The sequence below is a fragment of the Molothrus aeneus genome, chromosome 11, assembly GCF_037042795.1.
Source record: "Molothrus aeneus isolate 106 chromosome 11, BPBGC_Maene_1.0, whole genome shotgun sequence".
In the NCBI taxonomy this organism is placed as follows: domain Eukaryota; kingdom Metazoa; phylum Chordata; class Aves; order Passeriformes; family Icteridae; genus Molothrus; species Molothrus aeneus.
The window spans coordinates 19,800,214-19,813,947 of NC_089656.1; the positions used below are offsets into that span (position 1 = coordinate 19,800,214).

Below are 13,734 nucleotides of genomic sequence, written 5' to 3' on the forward strand. Positions count from 1 at the left end.
GCAGACTTCTCTTTAGAAAACAGACTCTTTAAAGCAAAACTTCACCCTTCTTTTTATTAAAACCTTCTCCATATAAAATCCTGGTGGCGCCTTTTAAAAGGCTGCGCTTGACTTGTGCTCCGTGTCCAACACCCCGAGGTCTGGGATGTAAAATCAACTGGGAAATTTGGGACTCAGCTTTTCTGGTTTTGCCTCCTTAATAACATCTAAAATTTCCAGGGCAATTCGCAGGGAGGCTGGTGAAGTCCTTTCTCCCAGGATTTCGGAGCAATGAGGGGCAGCTCCAGGGGGAAAGTGGTGGAGCAGAAACCTTTCCCTTCACCTTCCCTCCGGCAGCGGGGACCTGGGGACACGGGAACATGAGGACACAGGCACTCGGGGACATGGGGACAGAGAGCCCTTCCCAGGATGCCTCTCCCAGCCCATCCCGACAGCCCTTCCCACTAATCCGTAGGTGGAGCTCTTCTGTCATCTTTTTCTGCTTATGTTGCTAAGAAGTAACCCAGAAATAGCTTTCCCGTGGGGAAAAAAAGTGCTTCCTCAGCAGCTTCTGCCAGAGGTGAACTGCTCTGAGCATCCTTTGAAGAGCCCGAAGCTGCAGGGCTTCACCCCGGGGGGGGTTTGCCGTGCCCCCTCCTCCAACCGCAGCCCAAGAAAAGGGGCCAAAATCTGTTCTGGCCCTTTTCCTGACTGACACCCAGCCTTCCCCTCTTCTCTCCTGTTCGCTGCAGGTCTGAAGGATGTGGCAGAGCCCCGCCGGCCCTCGGGACCCGCCCGCAGCCCGGCCCCGGGGAGCTGCTGCCCCTCTGCCGGTGCCCATCGGAGGGGGACCATGCCCGTGACCGGGGCACGGCAGCTCGCAGCGGGACGGGAACGGGACAGCGGGGCTCTCTAGCCTTGTCCCCTCCTCGGTATCATGACTGGAGAGACCCAGCATGTTTACACCATCGGCGATACTGAGGCCGGCCCCAAAGAGCCCGACAAGGACTTCGGCTGTGAAGGCTGTGGGGACAAGGATGGCGGGGCGCTGGGCGGGGAGGGGACATCCCCCTTCCCCAAGGACAAGGAGCCCCACAGCCAGCGGGAAGCTGTGATCCGGCCGCAGCAAGCGGGGAAGATCGACTTCAAATCCCTGCAGTGCAAGCCCAAGTTCGGCAATGACAGCAGCATCTGGGGAGAGGTCAAGGGCAGCCCGCTGTCCCCGCCGGGGAAGGGCCGGGCCCGGGAGCGCGGCCGGCGCTCGGCGAAGGGCGAGCGGGGCCACCAGCAGCTCTACCGGCTCAGCATCGCCGGCACCCGGCCCAGCCCCACCATCGGCATCGCCTACCCGCAGCAGAAGGTGACGCCCCCCAAGAAGCCAGAGGTGGCCCCCGCGGCCGGCAGCTACCGCTTCCACGTGCCCGGCATCGCCCAGCGCGACGCCGAGCTCCGGCCCGAGGAAATCGCCTTTGGCCGCTGCTTCCCCGACTCCGCCGGCGGCCGGGCCTCCGCCAGTTATACCTCACAGCCCAGCCCCGGCCTCGGCCCCAAGGGGCAGCCCCCCGCCGCCGGCATCCCCCTCAAGAGCCCCGGCACCCATGGGCAGCTACATTATTTAGAGTTCCAGGCAAACCGGGCCGAGTCCTGGCCTTCCCCGGAGAAGAGCTTTGCCGGTGCTACCTACGGGATCTCGGTGCAGAAGCCCAGCTCTTTCTCCGAGGGTGGCAAAGCCGCTGTGCACGGCCTGGGGGCTTTGCCGTGCCACCAGTTCCCCTTCCAGCTGCTGCACGAGGCGGGGAAGGAGCAGTTCCACAGCAGCCAGGAGTACCTGGACGTGGGAATCGCCGCCACCGCCCAGCTGGCTCCCGCTGCCTTCGCCTTCCACTCGTCGCCCAGAGAGTGGCCGGAGGAGCCGCTGGGCGGGGGCTCCTACGAGAGCGCGTCCCCCGAGGGGAGGCTGCACGGGCTGCCCGCGGCCCCGCCGCCACCGCCGCCCTTCGTGCACCCGCCGCCCCCTCCGGCCCTGCACCACGGCCCCTTGCCCTGCTGCAAGGGCAGGGCCGAGCATCCCGCCGAGCCCACTGGTGCTCTCCCGTCGTCTGGTGCTATCGACCAAAACCCAAGCACTTTCCAAGAAAACCAAGCTGTTTTTCCGTCTAGTTTACACTCGCCTACCATGCCGAAGCTGGTGGGGAAGAGGCAAGCCTCGGCCAAGGACGGCGTCCCCAGCCCGCGGCTGCTGGTGCAGAGCAGCCCCCTGAGAAGGACCGTGCCACCAAAGTCCCTGTCCCAAGTGCACTTTCAGAGCAAGGCCTATTGCAGCTCCCCCGCGGGAGCCGTGCCTTTCGAGACGAGCGTTCCCACTACGGCACCCACCCACCCCCGGCTTGTGCAAGCTTGGGAAGGTGCCACGAAGGCGTTTTCTCCCATGGACCAGAATTCAGCACCTTATTCAAACCCTGTTGGAAACCAGTTCTCATTCGAGTGCCAGTCTGGCCCCGAGCAGAGGCAGCACAGGCAGAAAAATGCCAGGCTGCCTTGGCAGCAGATGCACCTCCCTTCTGCAGTGCCCGGTGCCAACAGGCTGGAGCTGTCGAGACACATCAGCAGCCAGAAGCTCCCCTTCCCCCTGGGCACGTCGGACTGGCAGGGCAGCGGGAAAGCCCAGAAAGGGCCCCCCATAAGCAATTCTCCAGGGTACCACAGCAAAAAGCTGTTATCAGGAGAGAGCCTGCAGAGGGGAGATCCCAGCGTGACGGGAGCTTTCTCCTTTGAGAGTGGGAAGGAACCGGGGTCTCCTGCCTGCGACTCGAGAAGCAAAGCCCTGTTCTACACTATGGCTCAAGCAGCTCCTCCTCTTCCCTCAAGGAGCTCATCAGGCTCAGGGCTGGTCCTGCCACCATCAGCCTTGGCAGCTGCCTCCCCTTGCGAGTCCCCACTGCCGTCCCCTGTCCCCAACCCCACGTGTGGCAGCACCTGCTCGTCGCTGTCCCCCATGTCCAGCAGCCCACTCAACTTCGAGGACAGCCAGATGTCTGGAGCGCTGACCCCCTCGCCCTTCTTCCAGCACCCCTGCCATGCCAAGGATGCCAACAAAGCCTTCCACCCCTCCGAGGTTCTGAGTCCCAGCTCGTTTCATTACCACCCCCCAGACACTGTCAAGTCCTTCAGCTTCCCTCCGGATGCTCTGAAAGACGACAGCCTCCTGAAATGTGCCCCGGGCAGCCCGTTCCACAAACCTGGAGGGGAGGTGGCCAAAGGATGCTCAGATGGGCTGGATGGGGAGCAGCCTCCACCACCCTACTCCTCCCATCACCTGCTGGCCACCTCCCTGAGCAGTGCCAGCCTGGACCAGCTGGACGTGCTGCTGACCTGCAGACAGTGTGACCAGAACTACAGCAACCTGTCCTCCTTCCTGCAGCACCGCCAGTTCTGCACCTCCCACCCCTCTGCCCAGGCAGAACCCAGGGATGCTCCCCGGGCAGCCGAGGGGAGGAAGGCGCTCCCACCAGAGCCCTCCAAACCCCCTGGTCTGGCGCTCTCTCCAGACCCCCAGGGACATCTGTTGGCACTAAACAAGAGTGATGACTTCTTGCTGGATGGGGAAGGCAAAAGCGAGGGCAAGGAGGATGCTCTGAAGGGCGGCCTCTTCCATGGCCTGGCCACCGGCTCCCTCCCGCTCAGCGCCTCCGACCTGGACATCGACGATGCCAAGCTGGACAGCCTGATCACCGAGGCCCTCAACGGCCTGGGCTACCAGTCAGACAACCCAGAGATTGACAGCAGCTTCATCGACGTCTTCGCTGATGAGGAGCTGCCGGGCGTGAAGGCGGCTGGCATGGCCCACAAGGCCAAGGAAGGGCTGGCCTCGGAGAGCAAATCCAAGCAGGCAGCGGAGGAGAAGGCAGCAGGAGAGGCCAAGGCTGGCTGTTTTTGTGAAGATGGGGAGCAGGTGAAGAGAGGGGCAGGAAAGCGGCACCTTCACAAAGGGAGGGTGGCACGGAGGGTGGCACCACAGGAGCCGGATGCCGCGGCAGAGGGAGCAGAGAGGACAGCCAGGCTGAGGGCAGGCAGGAAGAACAGCATCCCACCAGCCAGCACCCCCAGCCAAAAGCATCCCAGGAAACTCAGCCAAGACCCTGCGATGAAGAGCGAGGTGGGGCCCGGCATGGCCACCAAGAGCTCCAAGCCACCGCGGTTCTCCATGAAGGACGTGAGGAAGCGGAAGCCCCGAAGCGGGACGTGGAGCAAGGAGCTCATCCACAAGATCGTGCAGCAGAAGAACAAGCTCCACAAGCTGCAGGTGAAGAGCAGCAAGCAGGCCCAGGTGCCCCAGGCCACCGAGAGGCCCCTGGCAGCCACCAAGGAGGGCGGGCTGAGGGAATACGACTACGTGTCCGACTCGGATGAGGAGGGGGCAGAGTGCAGCAAGCCCCGGGGCAGGAGGAAGCGTGGCACGGGGTTCATGGGGAGGAGCAAGTACAGCTTCAGCAAGAAACGCCTGGGCAGAAGTGAGAGGGCCAGAGAGAAAGACTCAGCCTGGAGCTACAGCCGGAAAAGGGACGGTCAGAAAAGGGAGGCACAGGAGGACGGGGATGTCCCGTGTCAGGAGGATGCAGAGAAAGAGGATTGTGCTGCCAGAGCCCGAAGGAGGAGCAGCCACTCATCTGCTGGCAGCAAGCACAGCGTGCCCAGAGAGATGGGCATGAGCCCACCCTGTGCTGGTGGGGCTGGTGACAAGGGTGGCACCCAGAGGAGGAGGCGCTCGGGCAGCCCAGCCCATGTGCCAAGGACTCCCCTCAGCCCTCCCCAGCACAGCAGCCCAAAGACGAGCCAGGAGAGCAAAGAGGACATTCCCAGGGGGAGCAGGAGGTTTGGCTCAGCCAAACCTTTTCTGGCAGGCTCCAGGACACGGCTGAGTACAGAACCAGATGTTGCTGCCATGGACTGTGCAAAGGAGGAGCCGTCACCGCAGCCCCAGGAAAGGCAAATGCCCAGCACGGCCACCCCAGGCAGGAGCCCTGCCAGCTTCTCCTCTAAGGAGGGGGTGGAAGAACCCAGAGGAACAGCAAAGCTCCTGGGTGAGGCAGGGGAGCCCACCCTGCAGGCTCAGGGCTCTCCTGAGCTCACCGTGGACCACCAGAGGCACCAGTTTGCCCCTTTCCCAAGCGAGGGGCTGAAATACCACACAGAGGAGGTGATTGCTCCACCCCACAGCGGTAACAAATCGAGTCCTGGCCGTGGGAGTGCCACCTGCTCGGAAGCAGGAATCAAATTCACGAAGGGACAGGGGCTCTGTGATACTCAGAAGGATTATCCCAATCCCACAGCAGCTCCCGCCTACACGGGGGATGCAGTGGGAATGATGCTCGCTGCCAAGACACCCAATCCCTACAGTGCCAGCAGTGACAACACATTCTTTGATCCCAAAGGCCTTCCTGGTCACTACGAGGACAACCTCTTCCCAAAGCCCCCAGCCCTGGGCTCCTCCCACATGGATGACATGTACCTGTGCCGGGATGACATCAGCGCCAGCTCCTTCGAGCAGAAGCACTCCAGCATCTCCCCTTTCGCCACGGAGATGCCGCAGGGCAAAGTGTCGTCCCCCCTCAGCTTTGACTCCTCGTCGATATTTGGCGAGCTGCCCGTCTCTGAGTTCGATCCCTACGAGAGCAAGGACGGATATGTGACACCCTTCCCCTGTGCCCCCCGCAAGCCGCTGCCCTTCGAGCAGCCCTACCCGCCCTTCCTGCCCGAGAAAGACTGGTCCCTCATGGAGGAGGTGGCTCCCATGCTGCCAGAGGACGTGACTCAGTTCCACAGCCTCTCCGTGGAGAAGCCGCCGGCCAAGAAGTTCCCCGAGGAGCAGGAAGGAGCTGTCCCCAGCAGCCAGCTGTCCCTGCCGCTGCCAGACAGGATCGCGGATTACAGCGTGGCTTTCATGAGCAACATTTCAGATGACGAGCTGGAGATCAAGCGCTTGGTCACGGAGCTGGAAAGCCAACTGCAGACCAGCAAGCTGGACTCCGAGGTGGCCGTCACTCTCCAGAAACCCGAGCCAAACGTGGCTGTCCACCTGCGAGCACAGGGGGCCGAGAGGTTCCCGGTGCTGCCGGGAGAGCCAGAGGCAGGCCAGGAGAAAGGGCTGTTTTTGGCAGGTGAGCTGGGCAGATCGAGCCTCTGCGTTGGGGAGAGGCTGGCAGGGGAGAAGCCAGACATGGTGGCTGCCCGTGAGGACTACGAGAGACCCAGAGAGCCCTGGGCGTGCCCGCTGGAGCTGGGCTCGCTGGAAACCGGGATGGGCATCCCAACCCCGCTGGCCACAAACCATTTCTGCTCCAAAGACAGCAGTGAGCAGCTCCAGGGAGCTGAGGCCACTGAGGAAAGAGACCTCAGGAAGATGGAAAGTGGGTCTTCTTCCAAAAGTCTACCTGGCTCAAGCACGACTGACCAAACAGAGGCTCCCATCTACACCAGCCCTGTGGCAAAAAGCCCTCCTGTTGTCACCAGCTCCATGTTCCCCGAGACCATGGGTGCAGCAGAAGTAACCAAAGACCCCCTGCCATCCCTGCCGTGCCAGTGCAGTGCTGAGGGCTTCCTCGTGCCAGGGAAAGCAGACACTGATCCTGCAGAGCTAGAAAAGTTTGATGCCCATCTTCCAAACCCTAAACCCCAGTTTGGCTTTCAGCAGGGTGCCGCCCCAGCCTTGGATCTCGCCTTTTCACCTCATGGCAAAGAGGTCCCAGATACGGAAGAAAAACCCTTGAGCAGGACTGAGCCCCCCAAAACAGTGAAAAATGCTGTGGATCTCAAAGGGGCTGGTGGTGGGCCCGGGCTGGTGGAGGAGATGGAGGAGAGGAGGAGTCCCAACACCTATCAAAGCCCTGCACCCAGTGACAAAGCCAGCAAGCCCAAAGTGCTGCTGTTTGAGATGCTGAGTGCGCCCAAGGAGAGCGACCGCCCTTCCCAGGAGATGGTGGGGGCATCCCAGGAGGCCTCTGCCAACCCTCTGCAGCAGCTCCAGCTCTTCGTGGCCCGGACAGTGAAGAACAACGAGGAGGAGCTGTTGATGCCATGCTTCCCTGGGCTGCTGGCTCCCAGCCACCCCTCTGCCACCTCCAGCATCCAGACAGAGCACCAGGAGCAGAGCAGTGCTGCCTTGGAAGGAGAAGATCAGACCCAGGGAGAAGGGGATCTCCCCACTGGAAGCAGCACTGGAAATATCGCTGCTCCAGGGAGAGAGGTGCTTTCTCCCAGTGGATGTGAGCAGCTGGAGCTGTTGGATGCAGAGGGCTCTTACCATGCAGAACAATCCACGTCGGCAAAGCCGGAGCTGCGAAATAATGTAACAGAGCTGCAGCACTTAGCAAATGAAGCCCCAGAGCCGAGGGACATTAATATCCCTGCAGATGGTGTTTCCCAGGAGCTTAATGACCTCTCACCACCCAGCAGCACCGCCGTGACCTCGCTGCCAGGGCAGGGAAGGAAAGCTGATCAGCTCAGGGAAGAGCAGGAGGGAGATAACAACACAACAACCTTGGCATTTAGGAAACATGAGCAATCCCACCCCAGCCGTGGTTTGCTCGAGGAAGAAACGCTGGGCACAGAAGAGGGAGAGAGTCTGGAAAGGACTTGGGTGGGGAAGGGGGCACAGCACCAGGGCAGTGCTCCCACAAGTCCTGTCAGCCCCGTTGGTCCCTCTGAAGGGGATCTCCACCAGGATCACGGCTTGGGGATGGAGATAAAAGCCAGCATGGTCAGGGCAGATGTTCCCAGAGAAAGGAATGACAAGTTGTCCCTCAATGGCTGTGATTACACGGGCAAATCTCCAGCCAGCCTGCTCTCACCAGCCAAATATTCCGACCTCAAATGCGTGCAGAGCAGTGGGGCTGAGGGAGAAGAGGTCCCCAGTTTAAGCACTCAGCTCTCAGATGAGAAGAAATACAGCTCCTCCCTGCCTGCAACACCAAGTTCATTCGTCACAAAGAGTTGTCCTCCCGAGGCCAGCAGCCATCACATCCATCCCACCGTGAGCCCAGCAGAGCAAGGGACATGGGAAGGGGCACCTGCCTTCCCTCCCTTGCTGCATCACTGCAGGGCTGTGCCGACGGAAGCAGCTGAGGAACATCCTCATCACCTCCCTGATGGTGTTTTGGGTAGCTATGAATCACCTGGAAGAGAGGGCACAGTGAGACCCTGCACTCTGCTGCATGGTGGTAGTCTGGTGGGCTCTGCCTTGGAGATGGGTGGCCCCCAGGAACCTCCTGGGAAGGACTGTTCTCTTCCCTGCTCGCCGCCTTTCCACCAAAAGGGTGTTGGGAGAGAGGTCCCTGAAAACACCAGTGCTGTGCTGCCAAATTTTAAAGAAAACCAAGGGTGTGCTATCACAGACACAGTCATTAACTCCACCTCTCCAGAAACCCAGGATTATCCAACCCAGCCCACAGAGGATATTCTGCCCATGGAAGAAAGGGAGGTCAACCTGAACCAAGAAAACAAGCTTGAAAACTGCTCCCATGTCAGGAATAAGCATCCAAGTGAACCAGAGGCTTTGTGCAATGGTTTTGCTATTCAGGACATGTCAGCTGCCATCAGCAGAGGTCTTACAAGGGTTGGAGATCTTGGTCCTGCTGAATTAAATAGCCACGAGTTTCCAGGGGCAGCAGAGGTGAGCCTTGGTCTTTCCAAAACCAAAGAGAGTAAAGGAGAGTGTTTAAAAGGGGAGAATTCCAAAAGCCATGGGGCTGCAGAAGCTGGGGCTTGTGTGTTGAGCAGCGTGGGCCAAGGAGAGGACTACACACCCAGCAGTACTCCAGAGCCATCCCAAAATGAGCTCCACAAAGGAAGAAAGCCCAATGGACTCCCGGTGACCTGTGACATTTGTTCAGCCACTTTCCGCTCCAAGCCCGGCCTGACCAGGCACAAAGCTGTCAAGCACCAGGTGAAGAATGGTGGTTTGCCACAGCCCAGCAAGACTCCCAGGTCCTCTCTGATTCCTGCACACAAGACATCAAAAGCAGCCCAAAAAGTGCCCAGGAGGAGCCTGAAGGCATCAGTCAAAGACAAAACCTGCAGCTCACAGGCGCTGACCTCCACCGTTGAGCGCATTCCCAAGAAAATACTCCCAGACCTGGAGAAAGAACCCAGCACACAGATGCAGGAGGTGGTGAGCAGAGTGCTCAGTGACCTCAGCGTGATCTCCTTGGAGATGTCCCAGGAGCTGCACTGCACACGTGTCCTGCAGAGGGAGGTGAAGGCAAAGGGACCACGCCTGGCGGTGAGGGGATCAGGAGAGGCAGGGACTGGGAAGGTGGATTCAGGATGGCAGGTCAGGAAAGGAGAAAAGGGCAGAAGGAGCCAAAGCAAAGATCTTGGTGAGGAGAACAGCAATTCAGAGAAGCAGCTCAACAGGAAAGTGAGGCGAAGGAAAGCGAAGGTGTTTCCCAGCAGGAATGAACCCTGTGAGCTGGAGAAGAGCACAGGTCCTGCTGCCCTCAGCTCCAGCCTGCCCGGGATCATGGAGGGCTTGCACGAACCAGAGGGTTGCATCTCCACAGAGGAGCCAAACAGGACCAGCACAGCCCAGCACTCCCAAAAAGCCAAAGAATCCTCTTGTGCAGCTGAGCTTGAGGAAGACCTGGGCAGCAGGATGGGTTCTCTGAAGGAGATGGTCAGCAAGGAGACGGCCACGGGCACAGTCACCTGTCCTGGGGAGGTGGAAGATCCAGATGCAGTGGAAGACACGCAGGCTTGCAAAAAATGGATCAGTGGGTTTGTGGAGCAAGTGGCAAAGGGATGGGGGAAGGTGGGCACAGAGCAGCATCGTGGTGCTGATGGCACAGAGGACATGGATGCCGGGACAGGGGACAGTCCTGTGGCAGGCAGTGACACCAGGAACTGGAGTGGTGCCCTGCAGGGTCCCGCAGCTCCTGCTGAAGGGGCTTTGCTGCTGGAGAACCATGATTTGGGAACAACCCAGAATGTTCCTGGGCATGGTGCTCTGCAGAGCGCGCCGGGGACCTGCCCTCCTCCTGCAGAGCCACAGCGGTGGGTGAAGGCAGATGTGCCACCAGGCAGGGAGCACTGTGGGGACAGCACTGCCACCTCAGACCTCCAGAGCTTTTTTGATGATGATTCCACGTTCTCCCAGCTGTTCCCCAGGGATGAGCAGTTTGTCCGGAGGAAGTGCACGCGGGTGTACGGGAAGCGCAGCAAGAAACCCAAACCTGTCCCCGAGGTCAGCCTGCAGCCAGAAGGGGCCATCGACCTCTTCACCATCCGCCTGGCCTCTGACCTCAGCGACACCAGCTCCTTCTGTGTCACCAGGGAGGACCCTTGCGAGTACGAGACCATCTCCGTTGACGATGCCCTGATGCTGAACATGTGTCATGGCAGCAAGGCAAAGAGCGGAGATGCTGCTCCAGATGGATCTAAGAGCATCGAGCTGAGGTTGGACCAGGAGGAGACCGACCAAGGGAAGGAGGACATTGACCTGGAGGACAACATGCTGACCTTCTTGTGCCAAAACAGCCACATGGACAACGTCCCCAGCTTGAATATCTGGGGCAGTCTGGAGAAGGAGGGGGAAAGCCTCTCTGCCGAGGACATGTTTGAGCCTCTGATGGACCTTGAGGATGAGCACTCGCTCCAAGAAGTGAACTCTGAGCCCCCTGACCTGGCAGAAGAGTCCTACAATGCCAAAGATAATGGGGATTCGGACTCCCCTGAATTTCATACCATTGACATTGAGATGCTTAATGCAAAGCTGAAAATGAGAGACATGTGTTTCTTCAGCCCTTGCGAGGATCTTCCTGGCCATGGCGAGGACAACGCTGTGAGTTTGAAGCCAAAGTCGGGCAAGCACAGGAGCAAGCTGGAAGATGGGAAACTGGGGAAAAACCGTGGGGACATCACCATCAAAACCAAAGACAAGCAGTACAAATGCAAAGTCTGCTTCCAGTGGTTCCTGACGCTGGGGGAGCTGGACTTCCACAAGCTCTCCCACAACCCTTCCCCTCCTCCCACCTGCTACATGTGTGTCCAGCGCAAATTCAGCTCCCGGGAGCAGCTCCGGGACCACCTGAAGGAGAAGCACGCCAGGAACAAGGCCGGGCTGTGGGCGTGCGGGATGTGCCTGAAGGAGATCTCCGACGTCTGGATGTACAATGAGCACCTGCGGGAGCACGCCACGCAGTTCGCGCGCAAGGGGCAGGCACAGAAGTCGGTGATGGGCCTGCCAGGCTGCTTTGGTGAGGACAATGCTGCTGTCACACACTTCCTCAACACCATCATGTGCCGGAAACCCTCCAGATCCTCCCGGCACGGCGACCCTGGTGGCCGCCATGGGGTCAGCAGAGAGAGCAAGAGCCCCAAGGAGTTGCCCCTTGAGCAGGAGAAGGTGATGAAAGACCCCGTGGAAAGCAGTGTCAAAGTGAAGCCACCTGCACCCAGCTCGTCCAAAGCACCCTCCAGCCCATCTCCAGAGCACACGGGGAAAGGTGAAAACACCCCAAAATCTGTCCCCATGCATCCAGACTGCAAGGATCCTTCCCGGGACTGCCATCACTGTGGCAAACAGTTCCCCAAGCCCTTCAAGCTCCAGCGGCACTTGGTCGTGCACAGCTTGCAGAAGATTTACTTGTGCCACAAGTGCCCCATGTTCTACCAGGAGACCAAAGAGCTCCGGAGCCACCTGAGCCAGGAGCACGGCGTGGTGGAGGAGCAGGAGATCAAGCACACCACCCTGTACGCCTGCGAGCTCTGTGCTGATGTCATGCACGTCATCAAGAAGTCCTTCATCTGCAGCATGTGCAACTACACCTTCTCCAAGAAGGAGCAGTACGACCGGCACATGGAGAAGCACCTGGCGGGCAGCAGCAAGACTTTCAAATTCCGAGGGGTCATGAGGCCTGGTGCTGCCTGCAGGGAGGGCAGGGAGAAGGTGAAGGAGGACGGATCTCTCCGGGAGGGAATGCCACCGAGCAAGAAGCGGAAGGTGGCTCACCATGGCAGCTCAGTCCCACACAGGTCACCAGCCCACCTGGCCCCCACGAGTGACCTTCAGCTGGTAGAAGCTGGAAGCCCCAGCCTGCAGGTTCCCACTGACTCCTTCCCAACAGCACCTGGTGACCTGGGAGCACCCCAACCTTCTGTGAAGGCAGAAGTCATGGTGGGTGACTTCTCAGAGCTCCTGGCAGAGATGGAGAAGTCTCCATTTGACCCTTTGCCGCCACCACCCTGCCTGTCCCCATCTCTGCCACTGGCTGCTGCTGGCAGCCCCGAGCTCAGCCACATCCCTGGCCTGTCCATCGAGGAGCTGGAGAAAGGAGCCTTTGATGGGAAACCACTTCCTTTCTTGGACTCGCCTGAGTTTCCCATGGACCTTGCTGGCTTAGCTTGTCACCAGGCCACCAACCAAAAACTGTCCCCTCCCCTCCTGACCCAGAAACGTGTCGGTGCTGATGCCCATAAAACAACAAGCACAGGCAGCAAAGACGAATACAGGACCTGTATCCTGGAAAATCCCAGCACAGACACCAACGCCATGGAGGGCATCCCTTTTCTCCAGCTTGCCAAGAAGGTCTCAGAGCTTCCTTCCCCCAAGGCAGAGTCTCCACAAGCCACGGACACCCACAAATGGGGCAGTCCCAGTGGCAGCAATGCCTCTGCCTGGGAAGATGCAGCTAAGCCAGCGTCTCCAGAAGGTGCCCACCAGCCCCTGCCCCCAAAGGACAAGTCAGCATCACCCCCAGTCAACAGAGCTTCCAAAGATGCAGTGCCACCAAAGAAAACCGTGGGTAGTGAGGCTGCTCCTGGTGTGGGCAGCCCCGAGGAGGGTCAGCAGCCCATCTCAGGGAAGGAGAAATCCATGCCTGAGGCTAAGGACAGTAGCACTAACACCAAGGACCAAGGCGGCAACCCAGGCAAATCCAGCAGCCACCAGCCCAGAGATGAGGTGTCCAGCAACACCACGAGACACGGCCACGCAGAGCCAGGCAGAGCCACCAGCAAGCTTTACCCCAAGAGGAGGAAAGAACACAAGTCCTTGAGCCACCGGAGCAGCTCCGGCTCCCGGGAGAACATGGAAGGAGACGGGAAGAAGAAGAAAGCCCGGCCACCATGCCCGGGCAGGAGCGAGAGCGCCGCTGAGCTCAAACGTGGCAGCTGGAGCAGCGCCGAGGCTCCCGCCCTGTCCCCCGGCAGGAGGGACACGCACTGCAGCAAGCTGGCACCCAAGCCCAGAACGGGCCCCCAGCTGAAGAAGATGGTCCTGGACCCTTACAACCAGAAGAAAGGGGAGCTCCGCCACGCCAACGGGGACGTGAAGCGCAGGAAAGCCATCCTGGGCAAGAGCCTGCACCAGGTGTTGGCCAAGGGGCCGGCGCCGTCCCCGCGCGGCTCCTGGCACGGCCCCCGCGGGGCCAAGGCGGCCGGCCCGGCCAGCTACCGCAGTGCCGAGTCCCAGAACAACCTGCTCAGCCAACTCTTTGGGCAAAAATTAACCAGCTTTAAAATTCCTTTAAGGAGGGATACTTCAGAATAATTTATGGAAGTGACTTATGGTGATCCTCAGCTGCTTTCATGGGGTTTGCAAGGGAAAAAATTATCAAAGCATTAAATTCGTTTGTGTAGCATGATTTCTCTGTCTAGCTTAAATGAACTTGCACTGCAGCCTCTGTGAAATAGTTTGCTTTGTGTCTACTAATCTACTTTAATTCACCTGATTTATCATGCAAATGCTAGAACTTTGATGTT

The 13,734-nt window shown here is 59.6% G+C and overlaps 1 protein-coding gene across 1 annotated transcript; it reads left to right on the plus strand.

The window, feature by feature from the left end:
- Positions 1–916: 916 nt before the first annotated feature.
- Positions 917–13,522, plus strand: ZNF469 (zinc finger protein 469). The gene has a single exon (XM_066557708.1). It carries the CDS (start codon positions 917–919, stop codon positions 13,520–13,522), a length of 12,606 nt encoding a protein of 4,201 aa, XP_066413805.1.
- Positions 13,523–13,734: the final 212 nt, after the last annotated feature.

Excerpts from the sequence above, each read along its gene's own strand:
- ZNF469 (XM_066557708.1), top strand. The coding sequence starts at position 917 with ATGACTGGAGAGACCCAGCATGTTTACACCATCGGCGATACTGAGGCC.